This window comes from Gadus morhua, chromosome 21 (genome assembly GCF_902167405.1).
Source record: "Gadus morhua chromosome 21, gadMor3.0, whole genome shotgun sequence".
Lineage (NCBI taxonomy): Eukaryota > Metazoa > Chordata > Actinopteri > Gadiformes > Gadidae > Gadus > Gadus morhua.
Window position 1 is genome coordinate 21,280,269 of NC_044068.1, and position 25,094 is coordinate 21,305,362.

Sequence of the window (25,094 nt, forward strand, 5' to 3'; positions counted from 1 at the left end):
CGGTAAGGAGTTTGGCCGGCCAGGTACTTACATGTTTTGTGAAAAACATAAAAACTTTCATACGGTATCTCCGTAAAACGACGGCGAAAGTTAAATTTTTTGAACGTATTGTAGCGACCCAGCAGTACTATGGGGGGGATTGATGGGGAGTTTGTGGGGGGAAGGAGTTGCCCTTGTTCAGCCTGATAGGCCAATTGGGATAGGGGGCGGGGACAGCCAGGTTTCGGTTTCGCTATGTTGTTTTTGGGCACTCCTCCAACCCCGTTAGTTAGTTGTACGGGAAGGTCAATAAAGCCTGGTTCTCCGGTTGAACACCAGTCACTCTGTGTCCTCCTCATTCCGCTAGTTAGCCCCGCAGTGTCGGACCGCAAACGCTACACTGGTGTCAGAAGTGGGATAGCCAAGCCTCCATTTCCCTCACACGCGCGGGCTACCACTGCTAGCTGCTACCACCGCTAGCTACTACCACCGCTAGCTGCTACCGTTGGACCGAGATGGCTGAAGGAGGAATCGGAGGGTCCGACCTCTTTAACCTATACACTCCGCCGGACACACCAATGATAAAACCAACTAATGCAAGCCAAGCTGTAAGGAGAAGGGAAGAAAGGTCTAACTCACCACTCGCCACTTTGCTGACTGAAGTCCCCGATTTTGTGAAGAAAAGCCCATTCCATGTTACCGCGACGGCCGGTGTTTCAGTTCAAGTGGTGACCGGTTTAACTGGTGACTTTCAGCCGAATGCTTCGCTTGTTGTCGTGGCTACGCCAGATGTTGGAAATCGGGACCAGACACGTAGCTGTCCTTGCGATTGCCTCTTTGATTTGTTATTCAATAAAATGTCAAAAACATTACATTCTCATTCGTTTTCGGTTACACTACGGGACACTACGGGATTCGATTTCACACCATTGTGGGGGAAAAAAATAACAATCTGCATTTCCATTCCATTGTGCCGTTGACCCACTGGGGAAACTGCTTCCGTAGTATAATAAAATACACAAATACTTATTGAAAACACGAAAGGCAGCCAGATCAACTTGTGACCTTACTTTCCATGTAGTTATGACCATGCATTGGTCGCGTTTCTAAAAAATAAGACGCCTTTACATCCAGTTAATCCAAACCTAATGTTGTGTTGCCCTTCGCTCTTGAAGCGTGGTAAGGTTAGTTTTATATTGGACGTTGGATATTCGACACATTCGAAAAATCTATTTAGCACTGGCTTCGATGGACGAATTTGTGTCAAACCAACTAAGATGTGTTAATACAAGGCCTACCTATGTAAAACAAAGCACCATTTGATTTTATAAAAAAAAATGTAATGTTAAAAAAGGCTATAAATCTATTTTGCGGCTTGACCTTTTGACCTACCCATATCAAAACACATCTGGTGTAATCAACTAACTGCCCCACACATAACACAAAGCTTATTTTTTCCAAAAACCCACGTTTTGATTTTATAAATATTTTAATTTTAATGTTAAAATAATAGTATAAAATCAAAGGGTAGGTGTTTTGAGAAAATAAGCTTTGTGTTATGTGTGGGGCAGTTAGTTGATTACACCAGATGTGTTTTGATATGGGTAGGTCAAAAGGTCAAGCCGCAAAATAGATTTATAGCCTTTTTTAACATTACATTTTTTTTTATAAAATCAAATGGTGCTTTGTTTTACATAGGTAGGCCTTGTATTAACATATCTAAGTTGGTTTGACAAAATTCGTCCATCGAAGCCAGTGCTAAATAGATTTTTCGAATGTGTCGAATATCCAACGTCCAATATAAAACTAACCTTACCACGCTTCAAGAGCGGAGGGCAACACAACATTAGGTTTGGATTAACTGGATGTAAAGGCGTCTTATTTTTTAGAAACGCGACCAATGCATGGTCATAACTACATGGAAAGTAGGGTCACAAGTTGATCTGGCTGCCTTTCGGGTTTTCAATAAGTATTTGTGTATTCTATTATACTACGGAAGCAGTTTCCCCAGTGGGTCAACGGCACAATGGAATGGAAATGCAGATTGTTATTTTTTTCCCCCACAATGGTGTGAAATCGAATCCCGTAGTGCATCATATTTTAAACATTCATTTTCCATTTATTTCGGCTTAAAACGGTTCTACTTGACACGTTTCTTCCAATTACACACCGAAAACGAATGACATTGTAATGTTTTTGACATTTTATTGAATAACAAATCAAAGAGGCAATCGCAAGGACAGCTACGTGTCTGGTCCCGATTTCCAACATCTGGCGTAGCCACGACAACAAGCGAAGCATTCGGCTGAAAGTCACCAGTTAAACCGGTCACCACTTGAACTGAAACACCGGGCCACGCGCCGTTGAGAGAGAGGTAAACAAACATGCGTGCAGACCGGACTTCAACCAAACAGACGACAATGACGTCACCGCCCCGAAAGATCGTCAAGGTAAAGTGGGTGGCCAACCAAGGTCTATCCCAGAGTTACAAAAAGACAGTATAGCTCAAATAGAAGATGACTTCATGCAAAGAATGAGCCTGGAAATGGAGCGTGCTTTTGGACATTTTCTTAATAGCTCTAGAGGCAGCATAATGTCCATGATGGGGGAACCACAAGGCGGTGTTATTAACCCACATGAAGCAGGGAACCATGCTGATGCTAATAAAGCTAACAATGCTTATGCAACAGTTGCTCTTGACAGAAATGCTAAGGTTCCCCTCGACGAACCATATTCCAAGTCTAACCCCCAGTCCGGCGAAGGTACGGAGGCAGCTACTAGGGCAGCGTTACTCATTGCGCGGCTCACGAGTCACATGCGGCTCGTCAAGCTATAATTGGTGGCTCGCATGGTAGCTTCCTATGTGGTAACACAGCCAATACATTTTTTCAAAACACTGCACTACAAAAACGCAAACATCTGAATTATACTTGTCCCTTCACCCAAATAATGAAGGAGAAATTAAAAGTATTAAGCCTTAATGCTGATCCCTAAAGGGGGAATTGTCAACCTGTCAAACCTGGCAACGCAGCCCGCAAGCGTGTGGCATTGTTTACAACACGTGACCGCTCAAAATTTAAAGGTGGGCTACGTAAGCTCCCCTAGCTCCGCACGCTCCGCTTGCCAGCTGAAATACGAAATGGACCATTTTTTAATAAAAAAGGGACAGAAAAGAACTCAAAAACCAGAGGAACAGACAGACAGTGTTGCTAGTGGAGTGGATGAGGGAAATAAGTCTCAGGACAAAAATCAGCAGGAAGACATCGGAGAGGGGACGGGCAGAGAAACGGCAGGTGTAATTAAAAAACGAAAAATAAGAAGCATACAAGATGAGCACAGAAAATGTCAAGAGAAGTGGACGGACGAATTCCTGTTTGTTTTGCATGGTATGAACCCTCTATGTTTGATTTGCAAACAAACCTGTGCCGGTTTCAAACGAAGCAATCTGGAGCGCCATTTCAAAACGGCGCATCCAAAATTCAATGAAATTTACCCGCCTGGCAGTGAACTAAGAATTAAGAAAACTGCACAGCTCACTGCTTCACTGTGTGAGCAGCAAAATCTAAAATAAAATAAGCTCCTGTTTTTTAACAAGGCACATGTCTCTTTGTCCTCTCTTTCGCTGACCAGTCCTGGGAATAACATAATTTTATTACTCCCCCTTAAGTCTGGGACGTAACACCAATTTATATGAAGAAATGCACATTTGCAAAGGTGACTTAGCATGTTGTCATAAAAGTGGCTCTCCTTTTGATTTTGCAATGCCAATGTGGCTCTTGTCAAAAAAATTGTGAGGATCACTGTACTAGGGGGAGGCTTGACGGGTGTAGCCTCCCCATCGTAGCCCCTGTTAGTTCCATGGCTGTTGCTAATCAACTAGCTGACCTGGTTCCGGCTCTGACTACTGCACTTACTGCTGCCTTGGGTACTCTCCAAAAACCAGGCCCAAACCCCGTCCCCATGGGCAGCCGCATAAAATTGGGACGTTATGACGGCCTCACATCTTGGGAAACATACTGCGCCCAGTTTGAGCTGCTAGCGACAGCCAATGAATGGTCCCCGGCTGAAAAGGCTGTTCAATTAGTCTCAGCATTGGAAGGGGAGGCAAGAAGAGTACTGTTGGATGTGACCACAGCCGACCTAGGAAATCCACAAGCTATATTTAGGGCCTTAAAGAGCCGTTTTGGGAACACCACTCCTGCAGTTGTGATGAGGCAGAGGTTCAACGAACGAGTGCGGGAATCCGGAGAAAAATTAGGAGTGTTTGCGGCTGAGCTGCGTTACCTCGCACAAAGGGGATTTCCTGAGTTTGATGACGCAACGTGCTTGGTGTTAACTAAAGAAGCCTTCATTCGCGGCCTCTTACCTCTCCCATTGCGCCAGCAAGTCCGACTCGCTGACCCACAGACCTTGGAGGCAGCACTAGAGAAAGCATTGGCAGTGGAAGACATACTCACAGAAGGCTTGGACTACCAACACAGACAGGTCTCTGTACGGCCTAAGACCCAAGCCATTCAGCCTCCTGGACCTACCTCGTACCCAACGGGCTACGAACGCAAAGCGATGTCGCCGGACGACCGACAGAACCAAGTCTGCTGGAAATGCCACCTAAGAGGTCACCCATGGCGCCTTTGTACAGTGCCTGATTCTGCCCTACAGGAGCCGGGAAACGCTCAGGGCTCGGTGTAAAGGGGAGCGACCCGAGCCACCCTTCGCTCCCCAAAGACAATGACACACGACCTGTTGCAAAAGTGCCTCACCACCCTGTCAACCATGCTCTTCTTCCCCATAACGCACTCACCGCCGACTGCTGTAGAGTGCCTGTGTTGGTTAATGGCCAATGGACTAAAGCCCTACTGGATACAGGATCAACTGCGTCGCTCCTACACCCAGACCTCGTGCCTGCCGGAACCCAAACGCAAGCAACCGATGTTCAACTCACCACAGTTACCGGGGGAAAGGCTCCCATGCTGGGGAGGTGGGAGGCACTGATCGAAATAGAGACCTACTCTGCCTGCCAACCAGTCTGGGTCGCTGAAATAAAAGAGGACTGTTTGCTGGGAATGGACTTTCTGTGTGCGGCAGGGATTTCACTAGACTTCGGAGCACGTACCGTCACGTTCAAAGACGGGACGTCCATTCCCTTCCTGAATGATCTCCACACTCCCGAAATGGCCAACAAGGTTGGTGAGAACGGGGATGCAGAGGGGGACCCACCATGTCCTCCACAATGGGAGGCCCCTTTTGCAGAAAGCCCTCTTCCACTGTCCGACAACCTCATACCCCCAGAACCAGATGCATGTGCCCAGTCACAGCCCCATGCTGTCATACGGATTGCAAGTGTGGTCCCCATCTCTGGGGAAGAGTCATCAGCCGGTAAAACTGTCAGAGGCATCTGGGAGAACAGTCGGGAAGGCCTAAACTCTGAGCAACAGGATAGGTTATGGAATCTCCTGTATGAGTATCGACACAGTTTTGCCACTGGCCCAAACGACGTTGGCCAAACACATTTGGTCCAACACTTTATTAAAACAGGGGATGCCCAGCCAATCCGCCAGCGGCCCAGACGATTGCCCAAAGCCCGCCAAGGTGCTGCTGAGCAGATGATACAAGAGATGAGGGACGCTGGCATTATTGAGCCATCAGAGAGTCCATGGGTGTCACCAGTCGTAATGGTTCCTAAGAAGGACGGAGGCTCAAGGTTTTGCGTCGACTACCGACCACTGAATGACAGAACTGTGAAGGACTCCTACCCACTGCCGCGGATAGACGAGTCCCTTGATCACGTGGCTGGTTCAGCATGGTTCTCCTCATTGGACCTCAAGAGTGGGTATTGGCAGGTGGCCATGGCCCCAGAGGACAAAGCCAAGACCGCCTTCACCACGGGACGTGGCTTATGGCAGTTCACCACCATGCCATTTGGGCTATGCAACGCTAGGGCCATATGAAATCCGTTTTATTTTTTTCCAAATTCCGTTTTATTTTTTTCCAGATTCCGTTTTTTCCGTTTTAATTTTCATTAATTCCGTTTTTACACTTAAAATCATCAGAACGAGTGTCAAATAAGTGCGAACGAATACAATTTAATCAGATAGAAGACTACATTTATTAAAACATCACAACATTGCACTGTTTTTAGTGCTTCAAATAAAAACATGACATAAATATTAAAGTGCTTATAAACTCTTTTTTTATAAACTCAAATTGTTGTTTGAAGGGGCGTGCCCTGGCTACGGCGTTCATTGTTTTTCATATGGATTTTGGACTTTAAGTGGTCATCGCACGTATCTTTGCGTTTCCAATCGATAGTATGTTGACATATTCTACAAAACACCTGAGTGATAGAAGTGTTTTGGATATTGTTCGGCTCTGAATTTGGGGTTAGAACCGAATTACGGGCTCTTCAACTTCTTCTTCGGCTTCTTGTTTCCCGGAGCGGGACCTATTGTTTGCGTGGAGGACCGGGGATTTTTTTTTAACATGTTTAACTGTTGCATGTTATATGTGCTGAAGAACAGGAACCTGCTGGAAATCAGTTATTTTACTAAGACAGGCCCGTTTTAAATTGTAACTTTGTTACTTTTAATACTTTCCTGCTTAATAAAAAAAAAAATATATATATATATATATATATATATATATCAGTTGATTCCGTTTTTATTGTCCAATTCCGTGATTCCGTCCGCGTTTTCGTTATCGCGGATTTCATAGGGCCCTACAACGCCCCAGCCACATTTGAAAGGCTGATGGAAAAGGTCCTGGTGGATATGCCCCCTGAACGCTGCCTTGTCTACCTGGATAATGTCCTTGTCCATGGACCATGTTTTGACTCGGCATTGGGGAGCCTGATGGAGGCACTGGAGCGGATTAAGCGTGCAGGACTGAAGCTTCATCCGGGAAAGTGCAGATTCCTACGGCAAGAGGTCTCCTTCTTGGGCCACAGGATCAGTGGGGCTGGCATCATGACGGAGCCTGATAAGGTAGCAGCCGTCAGGGATTGGCCTACCCCTACTGACATCCACCAGCTGAGATCGTTCTTAGGACTCGCATCCTATTACAGGCGCTTTGTGGCTGGGTTCTCTACTGTAGCTGCCCCCATGTTCTCCTTAATGCGCAAAGACACACCGTACGAATGGGGGCCACAACAGAATGCAGCCTTTCACGAGCTGAAGCAGGCCTTATGTAAGGATCCAGTGCTGGTTGCACCAAACACAGAGTTGCCATTTATCCTTGATACAGACGCTAGTAACACCGGCCTTGGCGCTGTACTCTCGCAGCTGACCCCTGACGGAGAGCGGGTTGTTGCTTACCACAGTCGTACCTTGGATAAGTCGGAGAGGAACTATTGTGTCACGCGCAAGGAACTGTTGGCAGTGATTGATGCAGTGAACCATTTCAAGCACATCCTCTGCGGTCTTCCATTCACCATTCGCACTGATCATGCTGCTTTGAAGTGGCTCATGTCCTTTAAAGAACCTGAAGGACAAGTCACCAGATGGATCGAACAACTCCAGGCCTTTCAGTTCACCATACAACACAGAGCCGGTGAGAGTCACACAAATGCGGACAGCCTCTCACGCCGACCGTGTGCCCCAGACTGTCACCACTGTGACCAGGAAGAAGAACGGGAGGCAGCTAACCTGCAGACAGGGGAGGTGATCTGTCGAGCCCTATTACCCGAGGATGTTAGGGGTTGGGCTGGACTGCAAACCGTGGATCCTGACCTTAAAACAGTCATGGGGTGGCTGGAAACAGACAACCGGCCGCCCTGGGAAGATGTCGTGGCCCAGTCGGCCACAGTCAGAGGCCTGTGGTCCCAATGGCCTGGGGTAGAGCTGCAGGAAGGAGTTCTGAAGAGGTGCTGGCGTGAGCCAGCCACTGGGGAGCCACGCTGGCAAAGTGCTGGAGGCACACCACGGATCCCCCGGAGTAGGTCACTTTGGGGTGACAAAGACATTGAGACGGCTACGACAGGCATTCTATTGGGGCCAGAGCAGGAGAGATGTTGAGGACTACTGTCGCCGCTGCGACTCCTGTACCGCCCGTAAAGGGCCCCAAGGTCAGTCCCGTGCACCTCTACAGCAGCACCGTGTCGGGGCACCGATGGACAGGGTGGCAGTCGATGTGTTGGGCCCACTTCCCCGTACCAGCAGAGGGAACCGGTATGTGCTGGTCGCCATCGACTACTTCACAAAGTGGATGGAAGCATACCCCCTACCTGACCAAGAAGCTACAGCCGTGGCCGAAGCCTTGGTGCAAGGAATGTTCAGCCGCTTTGGAACACCCTCGGAGCTCCACTCTGATCAAGGGCGGAATTTTGAATCACATGTATTCACCGCCATGTGTAGCCAACTTGGCATCCGGAAGAACCACCCCACTTCACCCTCAAAGTGACGGGTTGGTGGAGCGCTTCATGCGGACCTTAGGCGCCCAATTAGCCCTCACCACCGCTCCGGATCAGAGTGATTGGGACCTGCAACTACCCCTCATCCTCATGGCGTGCCGCAGTGCAGTCCAAGAGTCCACTGGCTGTACTCCTGCATTGTTGATGTTGGGCAGGGAGCTCAGAACGCCGCCAGAGCTGGCCTACGGACGTCCGCCCGATGCACCTGATGCCATGGCTGGCCCGGAGTATGCCAGGCAGTTACAGGACCGCCTGGAAACGGCCCACGGATTCGCAAGACACCAGGCTCAGCAGGCAGGGGTTCGTCAGAAGCGATGCTATGACATGCACGGTAAGGGGCAGGACTTCCAGGCTGGGGACCTCGCCTGGGTGTATGGACCTAAGAGGGTAAGAGGCCGTTGCCCCAAGCTGGACAGCAAATGAGTTGGGCCCTGCTATGTGGCTGAGAGAGTTGGCGAGGTTGTGTATAGAGTCAGACTGGCTCCCAGAGGCCGCACAGTCGTGCTGCACAGGGATAGGATGGCACCATACCGGGGGACTCAGCAGCCCGCCTTCCCTGTGACGACTCCCAGGGCGCGGGTCAGGTCACCTCACCACAGGGGGACACCACCGAGGCGGCAACAGAATATGCCTCAAGGGGAGGAAGTGACGCCGCTTGGAGCTGTGGTGCCGAGGAACACGGCTGCAGCGACGGGAACTCCTCTGTTGGATGGTGGAGTGAGGAGGTCGCAGAGGGAACGGCGACTTCCGGGTCGCTTTCAAGACTATAATCTTCCTCAGGGACGAGGAATTAGAGGGGGGGGCCGTGTAGCGACCCAGCAGGACTATGGGGGGGATTGATGGGGAGTTTGTGGGGGGAAGGAGTTGCCCTAGTTCAGCCTGTTAGGCCAGTTGGGATAGGGGGCGGGAACAGCCAGGTTTCGGTTTTGCTATGTTGTTTTTGGGCACTCCTCCAACCCCGTTAGTTAGTTGTACGGGAAGGTCAATAAAGCCTGGTTCTCCGGTTAAACACCAGCCACTCTGTGTCCTCGAGGGGAGGAGTCTCGGAGGAAAAACTGACATTACGGAGAATCACATAGGAATAAATGGACTTTCGGTCGGAGACGGTTGGATCGCATACGAGAATGTACGTATGTGGAAACGAGGCGTTAGGCTAACGATGCTTTCGGGAAACGGGGCCCAGGTGACGTTAATGGTAAATGGTATCAAACAGAAAAACTTGCAAGATTGTATTAAACTGCCGTAGCGCTGATAAATGATTTAAATGATTTTAAAACAGTATGAAGGTAACAGAATACATTGTCAAACAAGACAAACACACACAGGCAACATTGACGGAAGCTATGCGCCCTGTCACAGGGTTATTTATTAATGGATTCAGATGTTCAAAGCATTTTAAACAGATACACCATTTGAGACGTGTGAAGAGTTGCGCATGTTTTCTAGTCAATCTTTAGATACACACATACATAGAGGGCCCTATCTTGCATCCGGCGCAAGTGACTTAGTCACTGGCGCATGTGTCGTTGCTAGTTTACAACTGGCGCAGAGCGCTCTTTTGCCACCTGCGCCACTCGCCGGTAAATTAGGGAATGATCTTGCGCCCCAAGGGGCGGTTCGGCGGAAGGAGGAGGCGTGTTCTGGCGCAAACGGTATTTTGCCGTCTCTGAATACCATTGCGCTACTGACCAGGAAATACCTGGTTTAAAGTCAGTGGCGCGTTGTTCAGATGCTATTTTAAGGGCGCAAGCATACATGCGCATGCGATGCATACGGATTGCTTGTGCACCTCGCGCATACACTTTGCTTCTCTCATCTACCTAGCCGCACATTCTTGGTAAATTATTTGGGAAAGAACAGCTGATGCAGCGGTAATAAGTTGTAGGCTACTTTTTAATCAATGCATCTGCAAACACCGTACAGCAAACACATATTTTCTTGACACAGACATCGTGTAGGCCTACATGCCCATAACTTTTAGGATTGATGAGTAGGCCTATTTGATCGTGAAAAACATTGTTTTACCGCGAGTGAGTGTTAAAAAGAATTAATGAATGCGGGCGCGCGTGTGTGCTCTGTTTAAACACACGCAAACTAAACACTCTCATCATCATCTCATCTTCGTCCGCTTATCGGGGGTCGGGTCGCGGGGGGAGCAGCTCAAGCAGGGGGCCCCAGACTTCCCTTTCCCGGGCCACATTGACCAGCTCTGACGGGGGGATCCCGAGGCGTTCCCAAGCCAGTGTTGAGATATAATCTCTCCACCTAGTCCTGGGTCTTCCCCGAGGTCTCCTCCCCACTGGACGTGCCTGAAACACCTCCCAAGGAAGGCGCCCAGTGGGCATCGTTACCAGATGCCCGAACCACCTCAGCTGACTCCTTTCTAAGTAAAGGAGCAGCGGCTCTAATCCGAGTTCCTCACGGATGGCTGAGCTTCTCACCCTATCCCTAAGGGAGACGCCAGCCACCCTTCTGAGAAAACTCATCTCGGCCGCTCGTACCCGCGATCTCGTCCTTTCGGTCATCACCCAACCCTCATGACCATAGGTGAGGATAGGAACGAAGATAGACCGGTAGATCGAGAGCTTTGCCTTGCGGCTCAGCTCTCTTTTCGTAACAACGGTGCGGTAAAGCGAACGCAATACCGCCCCCGCTGCTCCGACTCTCCAGCCAATCTCACGCTCCATAGTTCCCTCACTTGCGAACAAGACCCCGAGGTACTTGAACTCCTTCACTTGGGCAAACTAAACACGTAACGCATAATACAATCAATGGCAATGTCTATTACCGCGGGGACACATGCATATTAGGATAGCATACAATACTGATAAGAAACAATGTTTATGATGTATTGCGTATATCATTAAATAGAACCACAGTTACCGCATATCATATGTTATAGCCTATCATACGTTTTCTTTGCCGAAATTTATTTGAGGACTCAGTATTTCTGAAGTTGTGGAAGAAAACCCCTTATTCCATGTGGGAATTAGGCCACATTATTTGGCAATAAACTAAGCCATTTGCAAATTCATGTGCATCTGTCTCATCGGAGACTGCAGACGCGCTGTCAAAATATCAACTTGTCCGATTCAAATGCGCTCATGGCTCTTAAAGGGGATGGGAGCTGGCACTCTCATTGGTTTGTTGCACGTTACGCCCAAACCACACCTACGGGTAATTAGGCTGCTTCAGACCAACCCTTTTGACGCTTGCGCCACGGCGCAAGCGTCATTTATCCGCCTGTAAAATAGCGATAGCGCCGTAGAACCGCCCACAAAGCTACTTGCGCTTTGCGCTTTCCCACTTGCGTTTCAGACCGTTAAAATAGGGCCCAGAGTGTGTCTATATATGTGTTTCAACAATGTAATAATACTCAGACACTTTCTAGATGTGAATTCACTGGTTTATGTATTTTGCATATCAATGTAACATAGTTAATGTTTGTTTGCTCGTATCATCCTAATATCACTGACCCGAAGATCAATATAAAACGATTATGAGAACAATATGTCAAAGTAGTTGCAATTCTAATTCTATCAGCTTACTAGTTTAAAACAGTCAATTACATGTTGGCAGTAAGGCGTTCATTTTGCTGTTGATCGATAAATTTAGCCTATACTATCATGAAACCATCTAGGTAGGTTATGCAAAATGATAAACCCCGGGGTTGGATCGCCCTGGATCGCTCTCCATTTATTTGGGCTAACCTCAACCCTATTCCGTGCGTAAACCTAACCAAAATTTTAAATCGACGTAAGAGCCACCCAATTGATCAATTGTGTTCTTTTAGGCCCTCTATCGTATTGAATAACCCCTTGTCCTTAGCTAATCCCCAAGTGTAGGCCTACTAGACGACTAGATCATACACCAATTAAGTCAATTCCGGTTGAGCTAAATTTGAGGGCAATCATCATCAAACTTGGTGGATTTAAGGAAATATAGGTTAAGATTAAGTATGTTTAAATTAAATCAAAATAAGACAATAGGGGGCTGCTGCAAGGATCACCTGAAATCTTTGAAATAGCATAACTCCTTACATACGGTCAAGAAACTATGTAGACTAATCCCCATACCCAAACTGAGGATATACCAACGAACAAATAAGGTCAGTATAAGGCTTGGCCCCTGTTAAAGCTGCTTGCATCTTTATTGTATTTAATCTTTGCTCCAACTTAATCGTTCAATGAGTGTGTACTCATTTTCATTTTTGTAACTAAGATTGAATTCACCATTTTACCACTTATCTAGAACCATTTGAATGAGCAGTTGATTGCCATCAAGTTTATATGTGTGGGGGTGTGTGCGTTTGTTGGCTTGGGGTGGCAGAGAGAAACTAAACCCCTTAAACGTATCCTCCGCTTGCTCGAAGCTACATTGAGCCCAGCCAGGACTGTAATAAACAAACTAATATACTGTTTCTATACGTTGATTGGTGCCTCATACCTCACATCTCCCCTTTTCTCCTTCTCCCCTCTCATCTCCCTCTAATTATCCTTTCCACCTCTCCTCACCCTCTATCTCCCTCTTCCCGGCTAATTAGCTAAGTTAGGACGTTTTTTGATATGCATGTTTTGTCCGTGCACCGTGCACCAGTGCACAGAAAAAATGAATTTGACAACAGTTTATGATCATTTAAAGGGGAGCTTTGGTTGTTATTGAATGCATGGAAGAAGGAAGAACATTTATTAGCATTTTGGGATAGGACGTGACAAATGATCTATGACCTTATTGATTTCTTTGCTATTGTGTTTACATTTGAGAAGCTTGCCCTCATAGAACAGGCATGCCACACTCAGGACGATCTTGTCTTTGAACGGCTGTGAGGGATCCACTCTCTGAGGGCTGACGTTCTTCTCACGGTCGTGGGTGTGGTGCAGCACTACCAGAATAACTGGCTCATCTCCTGGGAGGATTAGGAGAAGAATACATAGTTATTCATTGCATGACATTAGGGCTGCAGACTAACTGTGGCCCCTTACTGAAAATTTTAGGGGCGCAACCAGAAATTCTAGGGGCACACACCGTTAATCAACATGCAAACCAAATATTCATATATCTACAAATTTTCACAGTAGTACTAATAAATATTTTGATAACAGATACAGAAATTACAATGTGCTGTTCAGTGTCACATTTTATTGTGATTCTCATCTATCCAAAGGGTTTCCAGGTGTACGTGCATGCGTTCGACGAGCACGTAAGCGTCAGTTTCACGGGAGTGTGCCATCTGGACAGGACGCTGAGCCTTCTTTCTGCCTGCTCGCCTCTCCATTGAGAATGCATTATCATGCACGACAAACGCCTCCCGCGTGAAAAGCCCTTTATGGCATCTAAAGCAGAGTCCTGCACTGGTTCGAGTGACCCGCACAATTTGGATGAAACGGGTTGGGTCGGACGCCAGCTTTGCGATTGCGTGCGAGACTTCTCCGGTGCTGAATATGTTAATCAGGAGCGGAGGAGTGAACAAAAACCGTCAACAGTGGATGATGTGCTTTTTTTGCACAGCAATCTATAGCACCACGCCAAACACCAGATAGTGTAATTCCCCGGTGTTCCATTTAATGTTTCTAATTTTCCTTTGGGTGCGGGTCGGGCGTCGATATCAATTTATAGCGGGTCTGGTCGGGTGCGGAATGTAATTTGCGCTACTGTCGGAACACGGGTCAGACGCGGTTTAATGTATTGCGGGTACGGGCGGGTGCAGGGTACGTAAAATAAGATCCGTGCAGACTGACTGGCACTGCCACATTAGCCGAAGGTCAGAAGAAAGAGTTAATAGTTTGCTTGCTCATTGCAAACGCACGTAGCAAGTTTGTGAAATCTTTCTCCTTTAAGTTCTCATAGACGTTTACGCTCGCTGATAATCTATAGGACCCTCCCCCTCCACACATAAACCACTTACAGTGGCCATTTCCTATCTTTCTTACACTCATTGGCCTGCTAAAGATTCCGGATTCATTGACACGCCCCTTCCACGTTTAACATGCACATGCGCAACCAGATGTAAAATTCAGTCGCACACTCTCAAATTTTGGCCAAAGTCTGGAGCCCTGTACTTATCTAACAATAAAGGGTGGGAAAGTCAGTGGCTGGGTAGGCAATTACTCAAAAATGTTTTAACTGATTTAGACAATTTTCCCCTTAACAACTGCTGATACTGTTGATTAGGAATGATTCGATGTCCGGTTGACTGACATAGGTCATTTTTTATTTACTGTAGATTTGTCAAGCTCATGTATGAATTCACCCAACAAAAGTAACTAGAAAAGTCCTTTCCTGCAGAAAATGCTGTAGTGCAAAGTGAGGTTGAAAATGTTTCAGTGAAGCCACATGTTGAATGGCTTAAATCAAGTGAAAAGATTTTAACAGACTTCAAAATTCTAAATGGAGAAATTATTGGAAACAAGTAAACAACAAATAATTACAATAACAAGTATCTAAAGTGATACATTTTGCTATAGGGAAATATTATTAAAAGGGATTTGGCCAAAGAAATTGAAGGGATTCAATTGTTTCATTGTATTGTGTGGGTATAAGCCAAATCAGTTTTGCATTTGTTTACAGGTTCTTAATTGATTTGTTGTTTTGGTACTGCCCTTTGTTTAATATTATCCCAAAATTGTTATTTGTCAATCTAAAGGGGACTGATTTGTGTTATTTTGGTTTTCGAATAAAAAGGGTTATATAATTTGTACCTTCCTCAAAGAGGTCAGTATCATAGGCGTCGATTACACCGGGGACGCGTCCCCACCAGATTTGTCAAGATTCATTTTGATTCACCACTTGTTAAAAAAAATAAATAATCAAGTTTCCGGTGAATCGATTCACCGGAAACTCGGTGGAGGAGGCGTTTGCGAATCTGCCTAGTTTCCGGTAGCGGTGAATCGCATCATGGAATGCACGCCATTGCACGGTTCTCAGCTGAGTCAGTCAGACTCAGTGCTACCGGAAACTCGACTGAACTGGGAGGAGTCGTTCGCGAATCGTTTGTTCATTCAGCCTGGTTTCCGGCAGCGGTAAATCGCATCATGGAATACACGCCATTGCACGGTTCTCAGCTGAGTCTGTCAGACTCAGTGGAGTTAGTGCTAGTGCTACCGGAAACTCGTTCGTTCGTTCAGTCGAGTTTCCGGTGAATCGAATGGTGAACGAACGAACGAGAGAGACGAACCGGTTCGGTTCATTCGTCCTAAAGACTCGTTCATTCGAACTGGTTCGCGAACGAACGAGCCAACACTAAAAAGGACACCATGTGAAGTTATTTTTTTCGTTTTGGCAAGTAGCCGTGTAATAAGCGGGATAATGTATAGAACGTCGCCGGTCATTATCAAAAATATGCCCCTTCAGGGCGAGCAAGACACCTTCGCTGTGCGTCGGTGTCTTGTTCGCCCTGTCGGGGCTTATTTTCCCGATAATGACCGGCGTTCTCAGGGTATCTGCAGGTTTCAGCAAGTCAAATTTAAGACTTTTTAAGACCTTTTTAAGACCACCTTGAATGAAATTTAAGACCTTAAACCCGCGATGGTCGGGGGGATCCCGCTGTATTACAACCCAAGCGTAGCATGTGTGTCACTCAATGAGACTCATTCAAGTTTACTTTTTGTCTGTTTATTGAACATAAAGTGATACTCAGTGCTCTCTGGTTCAAAAACTGTAAGAACAAGTGCATGTTTCCGAACAAGAAGTTTACAAAATAATATACAAAAATACACAAACAAATTTAGTAAATTGAGTCAAACAGCATTGGCTCTGTGGTTCACGAAATAACAAGTGCAGCTGCAAACCTCTAACAAAAAACAACAACGAATGAACCTAACACACACACACACACACACACACACACACACACACACACACACACACACACACACACACACAATGAGCCTCAGGTGAGCCTCAGTTCTGTGGCCTTAATCTCCAGTTCTGCCTCAATCCTTTTCAGCTCACTTAATTTTTCCTTGCATCTCTTCCTGAGGATGTTTGATTTCGTTATGAGCTGAGCCATCAAGGTGCCGGACTTACCCTCAGCTTGCTCGGCAAACAGGTCAGCATCTTTCTCCAGAGAGCCACATACCTCCAGGAGAGTTTTCTTTTTCTTCTTAAGCTCAGCGACGTGTTCTTCTGCAGCTTTCCTCTTCTGCCCTTGTGCAGCACCTTGGCTCTTCCTCTTTTCCAGGTCAAGGTGTTCTCTATATTTTGACCTTGCTGATCCCACCGAGGTCAGCAGCTCCTTGGTGAGAGGGACATTGGCAACCCCCCCACAAACGGCAACGTAGTCACATACCAGTCTCTGGGCAATGACACCGTCCTCCTTAAGGTTTACAGTTTCCACCTCCTTATTTATCGAGAAGCCTCTCTCGACCGTTGCCTGCCCATGGGATAACAGTAGGATCTTCTGACAGAAACCCCAAAGCTCAGGGTAGGGTTGGCTGAGAAAGCCATGCAGAAACACATCAAGCCTGGTTTCGATGGGCCGGAAGGACAAAAACTTCTCACTTTTAGCCTCGACAGACATGAAGTTCCCAAACTGTTGGATAATCACATCACCTGTAATAAAACAGATGAAAGGAAATATGTGAAATCTTATTTAGATGATTAATTATGATAAGCAGATGGTCTTATGTCCAATTGTTCCTTATAATCAGGAACAACATTAAAACTATTCTATGAACTATTCATACCAGCAGCGACACCTCTGGACAACTGCTTGTCTTGCAGGAATTTCTGCACTACACTCCTCATTCTTCCCTGGCACCAGTCCGGGTCGGAGTACATGGCTGTGGGGTCCAGGCATGCCACCTGTCTCACAATAGGGTACTTCAGGGGGCTCTTGTCCTGGACTTTCTTTAGGATATTTGACATACCCTTCACGCAGTCCTTCCTAAACTCTAGGGCAGTGAGCTCTCCTATGCTGTTCTTTCTCTGGAGGTCCTGACAGATGGGTAATGTGTTGTAAATACAGCTGAATGGCCTAACACAGCATTCTCTCCTGCCTGGTGGATATGGAGCATCATTTGATAGAAAGTAAGTAATAAGTAATACATCTAAATTACCTTCAGGGCTGCCTCTGCACCCAAGCCTATGTCAGCTTCCTTCAAGTTGACCCAGATCTTTTGGTCAGCCACATCCAGCCTCACCAGCTGCACTGGAGTGATGTTTTGGAGATGCTCCCTCTTGACAAAACGCCTAAGCATACTCTGAAAGGGTAATAGGAATTGTTACATAGAGGGGTAGGTACCTTGATAACCACATTAACCATGATAAACATTTCTATATTAGTTATTTAAAATAATCTCTTAACATCACCATAAGAAAGTATAAATAATGATGAGTGACCTTTACTGAGCAAAAACATAATCTTTCAGTCATTTTATGTTTTGATTAGGGACGAGTTTCATGAATCAAGCTACCAAACAGCGTCTCCCATTTTTGCCTACTACACGCATGCCCGCACACATACAGTATGCCCCACACACGCTCAACTTGTTTTTCTTTTCTTCTTGATTCTTCATTATTAATTTGATTACCTGGAACAACTCCACCAAGTCCTTGCAAAGGAATGGCATGACTGGTGCGTCAGTCTGATACTTCGTCAGAAAGGGAGTGAACGTCCTTGAGATGGCCATGAAGAATTGTAGCTTAGGCAAGATGAGTGGATCTTGCTTGGCTGCTTCTATGGTGTCAAATGAGGCTGTTCCAGGGTTTGGAACCTTCTTTGTCCGCACTGCATCCACGTATGTCACCAGTGAAGGCCATACCTTTAATATTTCATCATGTATGTGTTTATTATTTCATCATGCACGTCTATTTTATCGTATTGTGCAGCACCTTGTAATTTTGTTAGAGTGCTATAATATAAATAACGTTTAATTACTATTACCTCTATGGCCCTTTCTACAACTGGCAGGTTTTCAATCCACCGATGCCCACAGAATGGTAGCGGGAAGACTGAGGATTTGGTGAGGGCAATGAAGTCATCCCTCCTTGCTGGTGTGTTATGAAATAGGTAGTGCATCCCCCTCAACACCTTGGTGGAAGAGAGCGGAATGATGAGTTAACCGTCATCTCTGATGGAGAATGACTTTTACCCACCCATGCACACACTGATAGCACTGGTGGGACTTCTTCACTAAAATTGTTTAAAGGAGCAATATATTGCAGGCCCATTCCCCCTGTCATATCAGACTGTAAAACCAGCACCGCCCATTAGACCACACAGTGACAGTGATATCTTTTTCTCACAGGGGCAACTTGAGTCAAGGAGGCAAATGGGCTGTTGCCCGGGTAACCAAAGCAACATCCTGAGCAAATCCCGAGACTGACGGTTAATGTACATTATGTGTAAATGGTAATAAACATCTGTAATAACATTAAATCAAATTCAAGCTCTATTTATATTCTTTCTATTGTCCATGTGTGAAACTAATTTCCCTAGTGAAACTAATGAAAGATTTCTCTTAGTTATAATTATCTTACCTTCTCCAGTTGCCACATAGAGAATCCACATTTGAATGCGTTATGTAGGGTGTGGAGGCCACAGCTACCCACATTCACCAGCTGGACACCACCATACTGCTCAGCGTGCTCTTGCTGTAGAAGCTCAAAGAATTTCCAATTTACATTGGGTCCATCCATGGAGATGGACACCATGTTCCTCAGATTCAGCTCCTTCACACACTCCTGAGAAAGAAGTTGATTATGATTATAATGACATGATTGCCAATGGTTCAGTTTAATTTATTTCATCCTCAGTTAACATTAACTCTCTCCCTCTTCCATCCATCCACTCCCTCTCCCTTCTCTTATGTCCCCATCTCTGTTAGTCTAAAAAAATAATGGGGTAGAAATTACTAGCCTACACAGCATGAATACACACACATGTATGAACTTAACTCCTTTACTCACACACACATGTATAAACACACAAACATAACACTCAAAGCTGCAAGCTTTTTATATTCATCATACAGCCACATTATACCTTTTAATATGTAATTGCATTACACATATGCAAGCACACACATGCCGACACACACACACAAACACAGACACACGCACACATAATTATATATACGGCCCCCAAGCACACGCACACACACACGCACACACATGTCATCATTCCCTATTTTAGGCCGACCATTATACTGAATAGGCCTGCATAATGAAATTGCCCAAATGCATATAAAGTTCACAATTAATCATTGAAAAAAATTTATATTACTTACTTTGAAGTGGTGCAGTAAATCTCGGGCTGTTGCGTGTCCCATGAATTGTGAGCCCAAGTACCGGGAATGCACTTGATCTCCGACCCAATATCGGACGTGCACGTCAAGTTGTTTGCTCTTAGTGGCGTGGTTCAACGTCTCATCAAACATCAACACAAAATCAGCCTTGTTGACGCTGCAGATTAGCTCGTTGCGGATGAACGGCGCTAGTCCGAAGCGAGTTATATACGCCGTTTTGTCCTTTCCGGCCGTAAAGGTGCTCGCGATTTGAGAGTCGGGGAACATCATACCGAAGAGCTCTCCTATCCCCTCATTTGAGTTGTAGGACTGGTGCTTGACCACTGTGTTCAAAATCCACAACACCTCCGCTTTCAGCGTTGGTGTCGCACCAAATGCTACCCTCAGGTCAGTGCTAGCAGCGCGGACCGTCTGCGGCGGTGGCGCCGGGGCAGAGATGCAAAATGTAGAAATTGCTGGGGTCTGTGTGTGGCTCCTGGCAGAGGTTTTGTGTTTTTGGCTCTGCATATGGCTGAGGACAGCCTTAATCCCCATGGTGCCGAGCTTAAATGTACTTTTGCACAGAATGCATCTGGCCTCTTCTGGGTTGGCAACAGACGCTAGCCAACCTCTGAAACGGACGTCTTGCAGCCAACTGACGTTGAACTTGCATTTCCCCATTGTTGCAGACTAGCTAGCAAGCGCGCAGACATCCGTATATATATGCAGCTAGCAAGAAAGTAGCCTCTCTACATCTCCTTCCCGAAAAGTCCCGCGAGAAAATTTAAAAATAAAATAGTCCTGCCCCGACAAATTTAAGACCTCCGAGTTATTTATTTAAGACCAGCGTATGACATTTTTGACGAATTTAAGACTTTTTAAGGCCTTAAATTTAGAAAAATGAATTTAAGACTTTTTAAGACTTTTAAGACCTCCGCGGACACCCTGGTTCTATACATTATCCCTTACTTATTACACGGCTCTTCTCAATGCTGTAGACTGCTCCATTCACTTGCATGGGCCTTCCTAACGTTCAGCTGTCAATTATTTTTGTTTATTACACGGCTCTTCTCAATGCAGTGGAATGCTCACGTCCAACATATTGACCGCTGTCAAGGAAAGTGTTTCTTTTTGCCTCTGATTCACGTCATCACTCCACAGTCTGGTAACTTATCAACCCCAGCGTATTCGGTTGCTAAGCGACGTCGATGACTTTGGCCAACTATTTCTCTGTTGATCAACGCTACGAATGATAACAAATACATTGAAAAATATTTTTTCGATTTGGCTAGTAGCCATTACTAAAAATACCAATACTCTTTGGCTGGGATGATGAGGCATCAGACAATCAAGTCATTTTAGCCTGAATACATAGGTAAAAAGCACCAGGGCAGGTTGCTAGTACCATGGACAGTATCATAACGATAACCTGTTGAACTAAATGGATGTGGTAGGCTAGACCATGGGATGCATCTGCAGACCACTGCCACATAAATAAAGGTAAGATATTTATTGCTTAAGATTTGCTGGTGCTGTGAAAGGTCTTTCCGTGTTTTTTGCACTCAAGTGGTCGGCTGTTTTAACTTGCAATTGATAGTCGTGGAGTCAGTCTCTTGTTGACACAAAGTGTCTTTTGGTCATTCTTGCTTTGCTTGAATTCTGGAATAATTGTGGGGGGGAGTGCATGCGTTTTGGTCAGAATGCCTGATGTAGGCTAGTTTTGATGGAATGCTTGTTGTGAATTGTGAACAGCCAGCTCATGATGTGATACAGCGTTCAGCTGTGCAACAAATATTTTTTTCTTTTCTAATCTTGACGACTTTTGTAGTGCTGTGTTTAGCCACACGTTTGGCCCTTCTGAACTTAAACACATAGTTAAATTCCTTTCCTAGCTCCTCTTGTTTATGTTGTTAGCTTAGCCATGTCATGTCACGTTGTCAACATTGGATAAATGGAGCAGAACATAGTGGGTCATATGTCCGATGCTTCTTGGAAACGTTTTCTGCATAAAACGTGCCAGACAGATTTTGTATACATTTTATTCCTTAGTAATAAGCTACATGGGTATGCCGTCTTTCAGAACCTTTCATTACCGGCACTCAAGAGAGAAAGAATAGTGCGTCCTCATTGTACCCAACACTTCTGAAAATGCAATTCCGAATGCGTCACTGTCCCCAGCACATTTCCAACCAAACTGACGCCCATGAGTAAACTTATTTATTTTCATCCAGAAGAGTTGTCGGGGTCAGTTATTTGAAATACAATATAGTCATTGTGACAAATTGTTCAGTTGGTTTATTAGCAGGCTATTATAAGTTTCACAGAAATAGGTAACATTTTCATGGTAGCTACCTTAGAACCCCCCCCCCCCCGCCCCCTCTTCAAAGGGGGGGGGGGGGGGGGGTCTGAGGGTGCTGCAGCACCCCCCATGGCGGGGGCTGTAACTGCAAGTGAAAAACGTTTTCTGAACAAATCAATACTTTTTGATCCAAGCGGCCCCCTATCCCTCCAGCACCCCTAAGGGGGGGAGCTCAGAGCAGATAGGTAGCGGAGAGAAAGATACTGCACTAATGCTAACCCCCCACCGGTCGATCCTATGCAGGGTTAGTCCCGCCACCTGCACACCACCAACTAACTGTGAAGAGCCCTGCAAGCCAAAGGAGTTTGACTTCCCAGCCAGGCGCTCTGGAAATTAAACTTAATAATTTACTTTTACGAAGTTCAACTTCTTTATTGTTACGTTATGTATAATAAGTAGAATTCCTAGGCTTTGACCCCTCAGTTATAGCAGTCAACCAACACATAGGTGTGTGTGTGCAGTGGCGGACTCAGGGGGGGCGACCGCCCCCCCTCGTGGCTCAATGGTTGAAACAGCGCGCTAAAGTGCCCTTCAAGAGTGTCGAAAACGAGAGGAAATGCCTTATTGGCTGCCCTTTTCACGCGCAAAACTTGATTAGGTGCCCTCTAGGGTGCTCTTTCATACAATAAATTATGATGATGTGCCCTCTAGAACAAGAAAATTCAATGACGTGCCTTAATGAGTGCCCGTATAGTCCCCTTCTGCCCGTCTGGTGCCCTTTTAGTGCCCCCTTTAGTACCCTGATAGTGCCCTTCTGCCCGCCTGGTGCCCTTCTAGTGCCCTGATAGTCCCCTTCTGCCTGTCTGGTCCTTCTAGTGCCCTGATAGTCCCCTTCTGCCCGTCTGGTCCTTCAAGTGTCTTTCTGCCCATCTGGTGCCCTTCTAGTACCCTGATAGTGCCCTTCTGCCCGTCTGGTCCTTCTAGTGCCCTTCCAGTGCCCTTCTAGTGCCCTTCTAGTACCCTGATAGTGCCCTTCTGCCCGTCTGTTCCTTCTAGTGCCCTTCTAGTGCCCTTCTAGTACCCTGATAGTGCCCTTCTGCCCGTCTGGTCCTTCTTATGCCCTTCCAGTGCCCTTCCAGTGCCCTTCTAGTGCCCTGATAGTGGTCAAAGACTGTATGGTAGCGGCACATTGAATTTTCTCCAGTCTAATTTTTACTTAAATGTTAGTAAAGATGAAAGCAGTAAGGCATCCTCCTTTCTTTGGCTAAAATGTGACAGTGCACAATGATGTGAACAACTCATTTTGGTGTTTATAAAGTCGCTAGAATAAGGGGAAACAGTGTCTTTGAAGGAATTATTTTTCTGGGGGAGGACCCCCAGACCCCCCCTTTAAATTATGAGCCGAACTATTCTTTGAAGTGCTAGATGGAGATGTAACAAGTGCCCCGAATGGGACCTTCAAGGCAGCGCTTGCTAAGGTTAGGGGATAGGACCTTCCAGGCAGCGCTGCCTTTAAGGCTCTGTTTGGGGAACAAAACACCATCAAATTAGAAAAGCCACTGTGTCCACTGGTGGGGCCCCATGTTGTCCAGAATGTGCCATTTTTATTTTTCGCCCCTGCCCTTCAAACAGTCTGAGTCCGCCACTGTGTGTGTGTGTGTGTGTGTTAGTTATAGTTAAGTTCAAGTGCCTTGTTCTGTTGCTACCCGTATAGCGTAGCTGTGACTCCATCAATATAAATTGTCTTCTGATTAGAAATAAACCTGCATTCCGTGTGTGATCTGTCCATAGCTGAGAATGGTACTATGCTGCTCTTTTAAAGTGTAAAACATTCTGAAAGTGGTGTAAAATGTTTGACATATTAAGATGAAAACCATGACGTTGGCTCATTCGAAGTATGCAGCATTTATTATGACGTCATCATATAGACCTCCTCTCAGCACCCACAACTTGGACTGACTTCCCGCGTTCCTGATAAATGTAGGCATAAAAGAGTGTTGGGGAGCTACATAAAGTAACTGTCTTAAACCACAGTATAGTGACACAGGACAATATAATAAAAAAATAGCAATACAAAGAAAAGGAAATTAATGTATAGCTAACAGTGTAACACAGTAAAGTGATACCCTTACAGACTCCACCTCGCTGGGTGATATTCATCGTATGCCCAATTGAATGGACTTACACAATTTTAGTGTATGGCATCCCACGTTAGATACGTGATGACGTCAGGTCATGGGTTGTTTTTCGTTACCGGAAGTATATGAATAAAGCAGCATGTGAAACAGTCCCGGGGTTTTAATGTCTTGTGTTAAAGGCCCACTATGCAACTTTTTTAGCCAAAATTACATTAATTATGCTGGTTGAGAGTTATTCTGATGGTTCTGCAACCATTTCTGGGTCGTTTGGTGGGTGTGTCATTGCCCCATGTCACCTCTCCAAGGAAAAAGCGCATATGCAACTTGCTCCGTTCGGACCGACACAATCCGGATGTGACGCAGCGGAAGTATCCAATCGCGCCTCGAAAATGTAGTCAGATTGTAGTTTCGAAAATGCTTTACGGCACAGACACACACCCAAACATGGCACCGGCTAGATATAAACAGCCAGCTGCGAGGCAATTGTTGCATTCATCATGGATCAATCGACTGATAAGGGACCCAAGAGGCGACTGTCGGTGGAACAAAAGAAGAATGGACCAGAAAAGAGATCAGACACGAGTGAAATGGGAACTATGCAACTTTTTTGGCTTGATTTACCTTAATATAACAGGCTAAGAGTCATTGCGATGGTTCTATTATACATTTTTGTTCGATTGTTCGTTGTTTCGACTCCCCCTTGCACATCTTGGCGGAGAAAAGGAATATGTTTCTGCCGGCGACCCGCCGCCCACTCTCTCGGGAGTCTCGGGTCTCGCGAAGTAACGAATTGCTTTATGGCACAGACCCCAAAACACGGAACCGGCTCGATATAAACACAAGTAACTAAGGGATTGTTACATTCATCATAGATCAGCCGACTAAAAAGAGACAGAGAAACCCAATGTCGGAGGAACAGAAGAAGAGAAAAGGGAGACTGACCGACAGAGAGGCCAGACACGAGTAAACGTTGGGCAAGCTTTTCAGGAATAGCGTGAACTGAAAGAAAAAGAAGACTGCAAATCAGACGCCAACTTGGCCGTGTTGCT

At 46.0% G+C, this 25,094-nt stretch overlaps 2 protein-coding genes across 2 annotated transcripts in view; both read right to left on the reverse strand.

Annotated features, from left to right (window-relative positions):
- Positions 1-11,777: 11,777 nt before the first annotated feature.
- The window catches only part of LOC115534013 (uncharacterized), a 52,843-nt gene continuing 39,526 nt past the window's right edge, over positions 11,778-25,094 (reverse strand). Inside the window, exon 7 of the mRNA XM_030344578.1 lies at positions 11,778-13,289. Within this exon, the coding sequence (XP_030200438.1) occupies positions 13,072-13,289 (218 nt within the window). The 3' untranslated portion in view covers positions 11,778-13,071. The remainder of the gene's footprint in view (positions 13,290-25,094) is intronic.
- On the reverse strand, positions 16,964-18,404 carry LOC115534010 (uncharacterized). Its single transcript, XM_030344572.1, has 4 exons — positions 18,267-18,404; positions 17,914-18,144; positions 17,440-17,583; positions 16,964-17,317 (listed from the first exon to the last, which is right to left on the reverse strand). Exons 1-4 carry the CDS (start codon positions 18,399-18,401, stop codon positions 17,051-17,053), a joined length of 777 nt encoding a protein of 258 aa, XP_030200432.1. The 5' UTR covers positions 18,402-18,404; the 3' UTR covers positions 16,964-17,050.

Bases quoted from the DNA above. Each gene is read 5' to 3' on its own strand.
- LOC115534010 (XM_030344572.1), bottom strand. From the start codon at position 18,401: ATGCACTACCTATTTCATAACACACCAGCAAGGAGGGATGACTTCATT. The intron at 18,145-18,266 runs GTAATAGTAATT...GAAATATTAAAG, and splicing joins TTGTAGAAAGGGCCATAGAG to GTATGGCCTTCACTGGTGAC. The intron at 17,584-17,913 runs GTAATCAAATTA...TTACCCTTTCAG, and splicing joins ACTTGGTGGAGTTGTTCCAG to AGTATGCTTAGGCGTTTTGT.